General features: G+C 27.3%; 1 protein-coding gene across 1 annotated transcript in view; it reads right to left on the bottom strand.

Annotated features, from left to right (window-relative positions):
- LOC129984996 (uncharacterized) overlaps positions 1–11755 on the bottom strand; it is a 295501-nt gene extending 283746 nt beyond the window's left edge. Inside the window, exon 1 of the mRNA XM_056094929.1 lies at positions 11584–11755. Coding sequence (XP_055950904.1) covers positions 11584–11755 — 172 coding nt within the window. The remainder of the gene's footprint in view (positions 1–11583) is intronic.
- Between the last annotated feature and the right edge of the window lie 2919 nt (positions 11756–14674).

Here is a 14674-nt window from a genome sequence, read left to right as displayed (position 1 = left end):
GTTTGCGAATATGAAAAGTACTTTTGTTAATAAAGTACTTCTTTCACTTTCAAAAAAAATGCCAGATCATTATAAACAAATGTAAAAATTAATTTTAAACATTCTACCGTTAAATTTTTTAACATTCCGGCATGTGTAATTATTTTAGCCAGAGAGTTAAACGATTTTTTAATTTTTTTTTCATAAATAGGTCTTTTTATAGATAAATAAATGTTTTTATAAGAAATTCTTTATATAAAATGTATAGAATGCAAGAAAACCATTTTTAAGTTAAATTTTGATTAAAATTAATTAAAAGTTAGTGAACTCATAATTACAACTTCAGTATTTAAAACCTATAACAAAACAAAAATATTTTTATTGACTAATAAAAATGTTTAACTGAATTAAAATACCAAAAATTGAAATTTTGCAGGAAGGTATCATTATTTAATGTAAATTAGATAGCGTTATCTCCATTTCAAGTTTCCAAAACTATGTTTACAAAATAAATGAAAACAATTTAACATGGTGATTATAAAGTCTGTTTTAAGTACAACAGTTCAAGTTGTGCTGGAGTTGATAGTAAATAAGTTTATATAAAAGAAACTAGTTACCTTTGACGACCAGTTCATTCACCCCAATTATTGGTTTTCCTCCTACTTAAACTATTAATATAAAATGCTTTTAATAAAACTTCAACTTTCTAATTTATAAGATTGTTAATTGAATGGAATCAATTTTGTATAAATTGAAAAAGTGTATTTAATATGAAATAAAAGCGATTGGTATTGAAAATAGTCAACTTCTATCAAAAATGGCAATTACTTATATCAATATATTAAACAATTAAACATATAAAAGCAAGCGATTAAATATCTTCATTATGCAGTGAAATTAACTTGCGATTCATCATGGCTATATAAACATTGGTTATTTTACTTTATTATGAATTAAAATTAATAATTTAATTAAAAAAGTTATTATTAATAAAAATAAATTTGTTATTAAAATTAAAAATTATTGAAAAATTACTATCAAAAAATTAAAATTGAGTTAAATTAAAAAAATTTAATTAGAGAAACAACCGTATGGAAGTGTATCAAATATTAAAGTATCTATATATTTTGATATGGCAATATAGTTTTTATAGTTAATATACAAAGTATTTTTATACGGAAGTAGTATCAAAAAGACGGATTTTAGTTTTTAAGATACAGTAAAAATAATTTTTGTAAATAATATTTTTGATGGATATAGCTGAAAAACATCAAACATTTGCTTAATTTTTTATTAACTTATTTTAATTTTTTTTTTTTTTTTTGAAATTTTAAAAATTAGTATTGTTTCTCCTCACAAACCAAATTTCATTATGATTGGAGGAAAAAAAGTTCTGGATTTATATAAAAGAGTACAAAGACAAATAAATATTCGTCTTTTTATATGTGAGTGCCAAAAAATTAATAGGTAAATTTTTTATAACCGCTCTAAATATTAAAAAAGTCCGTAATTAATCATAATAACCGTTCTATTAAATCAAGTTTGTTATAAAAATAACTGACTAATCACATTCATCTTAGTAAAGGTATCAAGGGATATGTTTTCTCTTCTGGAACCTTTAATTTACTTATGAACAGGAAAATTACAAAAAGGTATAATATGTTTCACAAGATGATTTCTAATTTTTGATAAAAAAATTATTTCGACCAAACGATAACTTTAAAAGAGTGTAATGGAAGTAGGTAGATAATATAAGGGGCTTGTTTGGTCCAAATCCCTCAGTTGAAAATGCTTACAATCCATTTAGCTCAAATTGGATCTCATATATCCATAAGATATTACAAGATCCATAAGATATTATTTCGTCAACAATTTCGCATAGAATGCTATTATCCGTTAAGTGAGTTTTTAAACTTTTTTTGCGAAAAATATAATCCTATGTTCACTTGTTAATTATTAATATGTTTAATAACGTTTTGTCCAATAGTTTTTCCCTTTCAAGGACATTTCAAAGTGAAACTTTAATTTGAAAGATATTGTATAACTGTTTGATATCTCACAAAACCACTTTTATTGATATCACTCTTACGCCTTGCTGAAAAAAAAATTATTCTATCAAAACTAACTTTTTTCCCTTGAAGATATAAATAGATATTTAGAAATAAAAAAAAAAGTTTCGCTGTTCTTTCAAGAGATGAGATGACCAGACAATGCTTGTTATGTTGAAAGCAAAGAATATGACAGTGTTTATTTTTCCATTGTTAGAAAGAGTGTTACTGAGCTGAATATTTTATAAACACCACTGTTTGACAATACGTTCCGTTGATAAATTTATGATTTCGATATAAATAATAAAGATGACGTAATAACCTAACCCTCCTTCAGATATTTCTAAAAAGCAAGAAGAGCAAAGGGGGGGTGATAGAAATTTAAACGATAACAGAATGATTCACAGAAATGATAAATATAATCAAATGCCAGCAGGAAATAATATCCCAAAACTTTTCAAGCATAGTGTACTTCATAATTTACAAGGGAATCTTTGATAACAATACTTGTTGATGGTGTAAAATACCTTTCTTCAAAAACAAATCATTTAATTATTTCATTGTGCACTAAGTAACACTTATAATCTGTAACTGTTTAGGCAGATAAAAATATGAATATGAATTGAATAATTTTATTTTCAGCTGTTAAGCGTATAAATATAAGAAAATACTGCAAGGTGGTTAGTCTGCCTTTTAAAAGTTTTGATTTTTTTTAGCACAATGTGCATTGTTGGAAAAGCTATTTCAAACCTAAAATGGATTTTTCAGAAATTTTTCAGCGGGATAAAACATTTTTGCATCAAATAAAAATTTGAGTTGATAAAAATGGAAGTATTTTATACGTCATTTGTGAAAGTATAAAATATTACAATGATAAAGATTAATACTTTATTAAAGAAAAGCAAAGTATTAAGATATATTGCATTCAATATATAACTGCCAGAAAGTGTATTAAATTATGTGAATTTTCTTCAATCAAATTTCCTATGTTTAAAACAAATCCATAGAAGATTATATTCAGTTGGAATTAAAAATGGAGCGCCAGTTAAAATATAAACAACCAAATACAAGTTGAACATATACGGACTTGTTTAGAAAATTATAAATATTTTTGAACGTGCCGCATATGGACAAATAGATTTATTAGTTAAATATATTCACCAATGGTAGATAAAATATATCAAATGGTATATAGATATTCATGGCAGGGTTAGGCACCGTTTTTATTTATATATATTTGCTAGTATTGCATCTTGATCAATTACAATATTGGCAAAATAAATCATGACGTTTTATTTTGCTAAAATTACAGTGAAACGAGATTGGCGACAAAAATTGGCTGTTTAAAATTTCGCCAAGAAAAGCGCCTTTTTTATACTAAGCATACAAATAAAAAGTAATATAATCGTCCATAATTCGACCGTTACATTCAAGCGAATCACTTCGTTTCTGACCTATCTAAATTTAAACAGAGTTTTCGGAATTCTGTCTGTAGATTTCTCTATAAATTCAATAATTCGAGGATGCAATTTTAAATGTAATTTTAACTCTTTATTTATTGAATTATCTTATCAATTGTTCAATTTTATTTTTGAATCATTATTTAAGTTTTGGAGCAGAATAAACGCGGAAAAGGAATAAAAACTTTTTTTAAATTAATAATAATTTAATGTAATTAAGTTAAAGATTTCTAATTTTTTTAGCTCTTTTTTTACTGCTTACTAACGGAACTACGCTCTTCTTTCTTTTGAATACAATCAGAAAAAACAGACATATAACGAAGATATTAGAATGATTTAAAGTATATTTAAGAATTATAAATGATTTGTATTTTTGATTTTTATCTTTGATTTGTAATTTTAACTCATAACTGGACAGAAGTAGCAAAATGACTCCGCGTTGTTCATTTGTTCTGATTATCACGTGGTATTTTGTCCTTGAATACAATCATCTCCTCAGTAATTTCAAGTTGTCCTTTTAAAAGTATGTCGGCAAAAATCTAAGTATGAACACGAGCGTATAACCGAATTATTCTTTTTCAAAGTTTTTTCTTGTTATTTATGGAGTCATTGACTCCACGTCTTTGAAACTGCTTTTAATTTGAATGATGCATAAAGAATAAAAAGAAATATTCGTAAAATAATATCTTAAAATATTGGATCCTTCCTTTTTGTTTGTTAAATTAGTTCAGAGTTATTAACATTAGTGTAATTCTATAATATCAAAACGAAGTAAATACTCATTAAAAGATTGTTTAGGTTTTTCTTATAACAACTTTCCAACATTTAATATTATAACATTCAGCATTTTTAATAATAATATTTTTAATATTTTTAGTAACTACATGATTTCCACAATGGATTGTGCTTCCAAAATAAATACCGATGCTGTTTACAAAAGATAGAAAAATAACAATGGTGCCATGTCTCTGGCCGCGTGAGGAAATTCATGTCTCCAGTTACGGGTAAAGTGTAATCAGATATAAAAGATTAATATCAAACTTGTGGATTTCCTTAAAAATTTCGACGAATTCCATCGAAGAGAAATCTGTATGTCCATATGTATGTGAACACAAAAAATCAGAAGTCCAAAGAATTATACGAATTAAACTTGGTGTACAGATTTACTATCAAAATTATGTTCGTATATTAAATTTTGGATAAATCTATGAAAGAAAAGAGGGGGTGGAACATATCTGTGTATTCAAGTATATGTGAACGCAATGAATCAGAAATGTTACATCGTAGATATATAAAATTTTATTCGCAATGTTGTAGCTAAAATTGTAGATCTATTCCAAGTTTTCAATCCAACTGGAAGAACGAAAAGCATCCAGAATAGATACAAAGTCTTCTTATTTACGTTATGAAGTATAAAAAGTTTTAGTTTTCAGATCAGCAATTCTTCTCGCCTGATTGATTTGAACGTGAGAGTTATATAGACTAGACACTGTAATAAATAGTGTATATTCAGTGTATAGTGTTGAAAATTTATGGCATTTTGAAATAGAGCAGCAATAATAAAATGTATCGTTTTTTCGTAAAATCTTTCCTGTTGTCATAGCCATAAATGCCATAGACAGCATGGTTTCGCCACTCTGGTGCATCTTTTTATCTTTTTTAAATATCTGATATCTTTAAATAGTTTCTTAAATAGCTGACAAATATGGATATAAATATCATGCAGTTTATGAATTCTTTTCAATGATTATTAAATATGACAATATTTTTTGTGTATCAGTTACAAAAAATGACATACAAAAAATCCAAACTAATTGCATTCTGATTTCAAATACTACAATCAAAGAAATATTGAAAATATATTCACATTAATGCTTTAGCTGCCATGAATTATTTATATTATGAAGTATAAAATGTTTTCAGACCATCGACCAACGAAATTCAATGATCAATAAACATAGCAATATTTTTGTATGAGTTACTATAAATGACAAACAGATGATTGCTTTCTAACATCAAATACTGTAAACAAATAAATATTGTAAATATGTTCACATTAACATGCTCGCTGGCATGATTTATGCCTGTGATTTGTTTCAACTATATAATAAGATGATTACTTATTTACTATATCTTAATGGTAGTAAAGAAGAAGATATTTAATTAGATGGTAGTTGTGCATCACAGGCGATTCACATAGTGAATAATGTGTTGAAACAAAGAAATATCATAGGCGTGTTCTACTTGCATCAAATTTCACCCTGAACGAGAATTTTTTGTTAATATGGGTGATACGGCAGTCAATGCGTTAATATAGTGGTTTTTTTTTCTCTTTTGTGTATTTAATTTCTACAAAACAAAGAAAAAAAATTATTAAAGAACTATGTAAAGGGAGGGGGTTAGGTTCAACATGGGAAAGATACGAAGGGGTGGGTTTGATTATCAGTGTATAAATACATATTTGGTATAGAATCCTTCTTTTTAGCAAAGAACCATCTATAAATTCGACGCTCTGTATGAATTTTAGTTTCAAATGCAACTTGTCACAGGAATAATAAAAGAAGGTATTCATTTATATCAAGAAATATTCCTGAAACTGAAATTTGCTTTAAATTTTTAGATTCAAATGAAAACTCCATATTTCTTTTCGCAGGTATTATTTTGAGTAAAAAACTGTTGAGAATTCAAGGCAAAATACAATGAGACATTTCTCTTGCAGATTTAATCACACAAATGCTTTACCGTACAGCACCTGATGAAGAAAGAATTTCATTCCAACATTCCGTAATGAGGGAATGTTTTGTTAGAAATTGTAATACTAAATATTTGTCATTTCCAGAGTCTGTTCTTAATGTTTGTTTTTACTATAGAATATTTGGTGCAGCTATTCTATGCATGCACAAATGAATAAAATTTCAATTATTTAACGAGTTAGATTAGATGGATGTAAAAAAAAACCTATTGCTTTTTGTGATTTCGTGAAATTAAGTCAATCACTTCTGTGAAAGAAGAATTTAAAACTTGTTAAAGATGCTAGCTTCCCCATGTCATAATAATCAAGCATTAGACAACAAATGTTGGGTCTAATTTCATGTAGTTATAACCATTGGCAAGAATCGGAATAGTAATGACATTTTTTTCGGTAAATAAATAGAGAATACACTGAAATTCGCAAAGTTAATTGTTCTAATTACAAATCTAACTAAGAATTTATAATCTAGAATTAGAAATATGTATCTAAGTTTATGAACAATTAATTTTTATAATCAGGGCAAGATTTTATGCTCTGTATGTCAAAATTTATTAGTGGAAAATGGGTACAGAAATATTCGCATTACGTTATTAACAAAAATTATGAATTTTGTTTTGAAATTGCGTTTATTATATAATTACTTTTAAACTTCAGGTTGTGGCAACAGAAAAATTCTTTTTAATAAGTAATGCAGCATTGTAACTAGTTTTATTATATGCAGTTTTCTATGTGTTCCATGAGCAATAAATATCAATTATTGCACAAGAAGCAATATTTTATTGATGTTTGAATACTGAGAAAAATAATTTTTGCATCATAAGAGAATATTTAACAAAAGAATAAATAACAATAATAAAATAATATTAGCAACAGAATATTAATTACATTTAATATCTTCTATTACAAGATTCGAATCGTTCAAGAGTAATAAACATTTTTAGATTTATAATTGTTTACTCCAGCAAGTAACTTTTGTAAAATCACGTGATTGAAGTCTAATATTTGAAGAATTGTTTATGTTGATTTTATTTGCTATAGAAAAATTCCTCTCTTAAAAAATATGAAAAACTTCACATTTAATATTAGAATACATAACTGAAAAATGTTTATGAGGAAACAATGTAGCTACAAAATAAAATTTTAATTAAAAAAATGTTGAGCAAAACTAATTTGGCGTACAAATTAAAGACGCTACATATCTAATAATTTTTATAAATTTGCATGCCATTTTAGAATACTATTTTGTCACAATTAGTTAAATATTAAAGAACTCAGAATTAAATGTAATGCCTCATCTAAATTTTTATTAGATCAAAAGATGCGATTAAAATATTAAATAGATTTAATCTATGATTAAATGAACGAGTTCGTTTTACTTGATAAGATTATGCAAAATTTATACAAAAATATTTCACTGAATATTGCAAATTAATTCTAAATATGTTTCTTGAATTAAACCACGTAACTGGTTTTTCTTAAATACACAGGTTAACATCACACTTTCAAATTGAGTAGTGTTAACGTTTATGAATGCTAATTCTAAAAAAATAGTTTTATAAAATATTTTGCAGAATTACTTGATCTAATGAAAAGTGAAATGTGTTGCATTATTTCTTAAATAAATAAATTTCTCAAAATAACGAATATTAACGAATGTATTTAAATTTTGCTTTTTCCAATAAATTAAAGGAATTCCTCTCTAAATTGAAAATACTATTCACTTTTCAAAGAAGCAATGAATATGCAAATAATTCAACCCATTAACACGCATTATCTTACTAAGCATCCATTAAGTTATAACGCATTTTAATTAAATCAGGAAAAGGCTTGTAATTTTTGGAGTATTAGTGGTTTATTGTTCCCAAAATATCAGGATAGCAACTATTATGTTTGATGATAAAATAAATTTAATATATCACATTAAATATGAATTATAAAAAAAAATTAAAATCTTACAATTAATTTAAAGAATTAAAAAGGTTCGAAGTTTTATTTCCTAATGAATAAATCATTGCTTTTAACAATAAATAAAAACTAAATATCATAGGGTCTATATAAGTAAGTATGTTGCATATCATCCTATAAACGATTGGACCGGTTTGCGCTTTACACTTATTCTTTTAAAATAAGAGAAAGAATACCTTTAATTTTTCATAAATTGATTAAATATACAGTTAACTCAAAATTAAGCTTTGCCGTGTTTTTACAATAATTTTGGAGATAATTATAAAAAATTATTTTAACACTATCTGAAAATTCACAGTATTACCTCTTCTATGATGCTAAATTCCATTCTGTTCTTCTATGATATTAAATTCCATTTTCTTCAAAATTCATTAATACTTTAAAAAATAGTGCAGACGATTTTGAAATAGAGTAACAATTTGACTCTGATCTGTTTAACCATCTTTTTTTGTAATTTTTTTGTTTCATATCGTTTGGAATCTTTTTTTTTTATTATTTGTTCAAAGTAGTTATATATCGATGCCTAAAAGAACTAAAAGACACACTTGATACACTCTTCATATTCAAGCGATGATAAGTAATTAAATTGATTTATTAAAGTGATATTGTATAATAAAAGGATTATGCGTTTTATATTAATTGATACAAAATTAGTTTTACATTAAAAATAATATACATGAAAATATTTAAATTCCAAACGATGTCAAGCATATCAACAAGTATCTATAAATATATTAACAGATTGCTGATTATACGTTCGAAGCCTTAAAATTATTTACCTGCTACTGTTATTATAAGAAGAATGAATTTTATTAACAACATGCACAATTTTTGTTACGATATTTAATCTATCTCACAGCTAGCTACACGAGTAAAATATTGTCTTGTTTAAGATCATTAAGATAATGACTGATTCGACAAATAAAAGAATGAACTACTATTGCTAGTACTTAATTACAAGAAGATTTTAAAATCAATACAGACGATAAAATAGTTGCGACAACTTTAAACTGCTAAATAAAGCGTCTATGTTTCCTTTAATATCTAATATTCTTACAACATTAGCATAATAACGGACCTTAGAAGAAATTAATGTATAAAATATCTAACAAGAAACAGACGATGAAAATTATCTTATATATTATGAACCACCCCACTTATATCTTTCAAAAAATAAATATTTAAAGTTTTACTTGTATACAGAAAACTGGCGATAAAATATATTTCTGAATATAATAAAATCCATTTTTTCTAGAAAGATAAAAAATATTGATTTAACAGTCATTATAATTAAATTCAAAGTGTGACAGTTTGTATTTATCATATCTGGCATTACTTTTAATTTATTTGTTTATACAATAGAATCTTGGGAAAACTTTTTATAACCAAAATCAAATGTAAACAGTAGCGGAAATCTCAAAGATTATCTGTCATTTTAAGAGAGAAAATATTATTGTCCAATAAAGATTAACATCTTGTGAAAAAAAGGAACCATATTCTTTCTGAATAGAGGAAATATATTTTAGATTCTTAAAAATTTCATGTATTAAAACAGCAATACAATTCAAATCCGATTTCACAATCCAACAAAAAGCGGGGAAAAATAAAACGTTAAATTAAACGCCAATATCGCCAATAAAAATAAAACGCCAATTATCGTATGTTAAAATTCACAGTTTATTGGCACTAAAATGATTTATTCAAAGAAAAAAATAAATACCCATAAAAAAGATTTCGATATCGGGTAACAAATTAGAAAATTGCAGCAAGCTAGACAACTGAAATGATTCTAAATAAAAATCATGTTTTAATTAATGAAAGAAAACTCTAAAGGCAATTTCATTTTCAGACAGTAAATTATTACATAAAGCGTTCAGTGGTTTTAAATACGACAAATATTTGTGAAAAGGAGTTACCGTAAAAATAATGCAAATTTGATGAATTGTCGTATAAATAATATATTTTTAGGAAATAATGAATATCCTGACAGTTATGTATGAATATTAAAATATTAGGAGAAATTATGATTTATTTTAACTAATTGAAATTAAAAACACAATAAAGAATGGCTATTATTTAAAGATAAATAGATGATGCTGATTAAAGTAAATAACAACGTTTATCAAAATAATTGACTTCATGTATTGAAAAATGAAGATATATCTTTAAAAAACCAAAATAGTATCAGAAAGTCATGAAAGTAAACAATAAATATTTTAAGCTAAGAACCTGAAAAAATTCCACGGAAGCTTCATTTATAAATATGACTATATGAGATACTCAAAACTAATTCAAATGTAAATGCTGTATAGAAAGTCAATTGTATATAGGTATGAAATGAAAGAATGTAGCCACATCTTTAAAACAAATAAATATGACTATGTGCGATACTCAAAACTAATTGAAAAGTAAATGCTACATAGAAAGTCAATTGTATATAGGTGTGAAATGAAAGAATGTAGCCACGTCTTTAAATCAAAGAAAATAAGATGAAATATCTAGTAAAAATATATTTGCCACGTGATAGACTTCATAATCATAAGACAACTTCAAATACCGATATTAAGACAGAAAGCAAACGGAAGTTGTATTAATCAAAATGCAAAATAAATTTATAAAGATTTCTGACAGCAATGGAAAAAAAATAATGTAATTCTAAGACAGCTGTCTTTGATAGGGACGAAATTTATAGCTTCACGAAAGCTTCACATAATAAAACACAAAATAAAGCTATAGGTTTCTTAAAGGTATATGACGGGAGGGATATCGGAACCAAAATAATGTGTAATACAAACAAATTATTTGCCTAATCATAAGTTTATAAATTTAAGAATTTTAAATGTCGATATTTAGACATAAAGAAAGAAACTGAAGTTGAATTAATCAAAGGGTAAAATAACTTTAGATCGGTTTTTGGCAGCAATCAAAACATGATGTAATTCTATGACAGCTGTATTTGATGAACACAAAATTTAAATTCTCACGAAAGCTTTACATAATAAAATAAAAACGCCAAACAAAGCTGTTGCTGTCTTAATTAAATAACTGTCGAGGTAAAACTGCGTAGAAGGGGGCGAGGGGATCGAAACCAAAATAATGCGAGTATCGTGGGATATTTAACGGAAACACTTCACAAAATACTTTACGATACACATTAAAAAAATTCAGCAACTGCAAACAAAACAAAGTTATGGCGTCTTAACCTATCTAAACAGTAAATAGATCTCTAACATCATATGGGATTCAAGAAATTATATAAAGATATTCATTGTTATAATACCGAAGAAAAAAACATAAATCGTTTGCAAATTACTAAGCTAAGTAATAAGAACGAAAGGAAGGGAGGGAAGAAACATGCAAGGTTAACAGGTGTTCCTACCGTGCCAGAGGCATCCCAGGGCGGCCAGGAGCAACAGACACATGGGTGCTGGCAGAGGAGACATGCGACCTCCCGCTCGCCGGACCTGCTGAAACTGTTCCGCCCGGTGTTGGCAGACGACGGGGCGGTGCCTATCGCTTGCGCGCAACCTCAGCTCTCGCGGAGTGACCATTCACAAGTGAAGCCGAGACGGAAGATATCGTTTGGCAGGGGCGCTTCTTTTTCTCCGTTACTTTGTTCGGTAAATAGTGTTTGGGTGTGAAAAGGAAGGGAGTGGATTCTTTTATGATTCGGGGCTAGTGGAGTGAGTCTACAGACACGATACGTAACTTTTTCTCTTTTCTTGTTTGGTAGGTTTGGATCGTTTGGTGGATTAGTTTACTATGGGTCAGACGATTCATGAGATGTAGTTGGCAAGGGGAGACAGATAAGTGTTGGAAGAAGTGGCGATGGGGTGGTGGAAGTTTACATGCTTTGTTGGTGAATTCTTGATAGTTTCTTTCTTTCTTAGATTATCAGATGTCTGGGATTAACTGGGACAGTCCCACATTTCGGATATCTCGATTTTTTTCTTATTAGTATATTGGTTTTGTTAATAATATATTTACTAGTTTAATGTGTTGTAAAATTCTATTTTTGCCGAACCTTGTTTCGAAATTTTTATTATATACTTATTATAAGTAATTTGAATTAAAATAAGTCAGCTTGAAAAGAATATAGAAAAACTTGCAGCAAAATGTATTCTTTATGTCTTTTGATTTTTAAAACAAATTATAATTAATATTATAATTTGATAATGTGTTAACAATAATATATAGTTGATATCGGTTTATCACATTTCTACACTTTTAAACACTTAAGCATTCAGTAAAAGTATGAAACATTATAAAATTACCATGAAATGCATAAATATCTCAAGTTTTCTATGGACTCCCATTAGAATTAAAACTATAAATTTTTTTTTCTAAAAAGGAGGTAAGCATAATTTGATAAAATAAAAAGAACGAACCAAGTCAATGGTAAAAGTTACAGTAATTAGACCTTGAAAGTGCGATATATATTAAAAACCCTCGTGACTCAGAAGTCTTAAGAAATTTTTTTAAAACATGCGAAAATTCTCTATTATTTTACATTTTTACAAAAAGAATATACTTAGTAAAATTCCATAGTTGGAAAACATTATAAAACACCCGATTTAAAATGATCGAGTGATTTTGAAGATTAATTTAGAAATTCTCATGCGATTCTAAAAGTGTTTCGTAAAGCGAGTGTGAAAATTTCAAATTTTGGATATTATTATTTTGGAGCATTTAGTAATATACTAAAACCCCAGGTTGTTATATAATAGATTTGATATTGCAAATATGATTTCATCACATTTAATTTCTTGTATTTGATATTTTTTTCTATACAAAATTTCGTTGCATATATGCGTTTTAAACTTCTCTTATGGAAATAAAACATTACTGCTATTTAAAAAATATAGTTCTCATTAATTTTTAATATTTTAATTAATGATTGTCTTTTATATCTGGATTTGATTTCAACTCTTCAATGAAACAACAAATCTAAAATGTTTATAAACAACGGATGTATTTACATAAGACTATCCTAATGAAATACACACTTTGCCATATATGGCTTACGAAACACTTTCGCTTTCTAACTGAAATGAATAAACAATTAATTAAAAAAAACGAAATAATGCTAACACAAAAGGTAAGAAATTATTATCATTTGAAAAATTTCTAAAAAGTTTTAAAAATATTGATTCATCAAAAAATCAACTTGTATCAAAATACTGTAACGTTTCTCTGATGTTATTAATTCCATTCAGATTTGATGTCTAGACTTTTGAAGCTGAGAACCTTGAATTTCAAAGTTTTATCTTTGTAATATATATTTAAGATATATGATTAAGCATACAATAATAACATTCTAAAATTGGTGAATTGTAATCTAATAATAAACACGCATATTTCTGTAAATTGAATGCTGCTTTATATGTTATATTTCGAAAATGTTACATCTAGTAAATTGTATCTAATTATTTACTTAACCTTATAAACCGAGTAAAGAAAAAAGGGATTATTTTAGCTGATTTGAGAAATAGCGATTGCGAAATGAACTTATTACTGGGTGCAGATGTAATCGGGAGATTGTTTATGAATGAATCTGTTCAAATAGACTCCGGTTTGCTTATAATTAATACGCGGTTAGGAAATGTTGTAACAAGGAGAAAGAAATTATGTAAAAGATGTAATGTAAACTACAATATGACCTTAAGACCTTTCTTTGTATGTTAAAAATGCGTCGATAAGCGAATCATGAGATCTTGAAACTATTGGAATTAATGACCCGATTGAGAAAATAGATAAAAGTAAAGAGCAGTTGAAAGCCTTAGATTATTTTCAAAACAATATCAAAAATTTATCGGATGGCAGATACGAAGTTCGTTTATCCTTTAGAGAAAACGCGAGTGAATTGCTTTCGAATAATGAGCTGACCTTGAAGAGGCATAAACGAATGTGTGAACGCACTAAACAAATGGATATTCTCGATGATTACCACGCGGTATTTAATGAGTGGGAAGATTTAAAAATGATAGAAAAAGTTGGAAGTAAAACAAAAACTTATTTTTTGTCGCATCGACCAATAGTTAAAAATGATAGTATTACTACAAAACTTAAAATAGTTCTTGACGCGTCCGCTCGAGAAAGCGGGAAAAGTTTGAACCAATCATTGTATACATGTCCAAATTTAATTGAACAAATACCGGATATTATAGGTTTAGTTTGGTTTTGTTTGGTTTGGTTTAGTTATATTAACGTCCCGTTTTGAAGCAACACTGGGGCTATTTTGGGACGGAACTCGTAATTTTGAACCACGGTCAGATGACGAGGACGACACCTAAGCTGGCACCCCCCTCTCCACACCGCACCCCACCAGCGGGAGGACGTTTGGTCATGACGGATTTAACGTGCAACAGGCCCCCGTACACGACGGTTCTTCGGTGGAATCGGGTCTCGAACCTGAAACCCTCCGGTTCCGAGGCCAAGACCTTACCACCAGGCCACCGCGGCCCATTATA

Source organism: Argiope bruennichi, chromosome 9 (genome assembly GCF_947563725.1).
Source record: "Argiope bruennichi chromosome 9, qqArgBrue1.1, whole genome shotgun sequence".
Lineage (NCBI taxonomy): Eukaryota > Metazoa > Arthropoda > Arachnida > Araneae > Araneidae > Argiope > Argiope bruennichi.
Note: the sequence above shows the minus strand (reverse complement) of the source record. Positions and strands in the feature narration are given on the sequence as shown.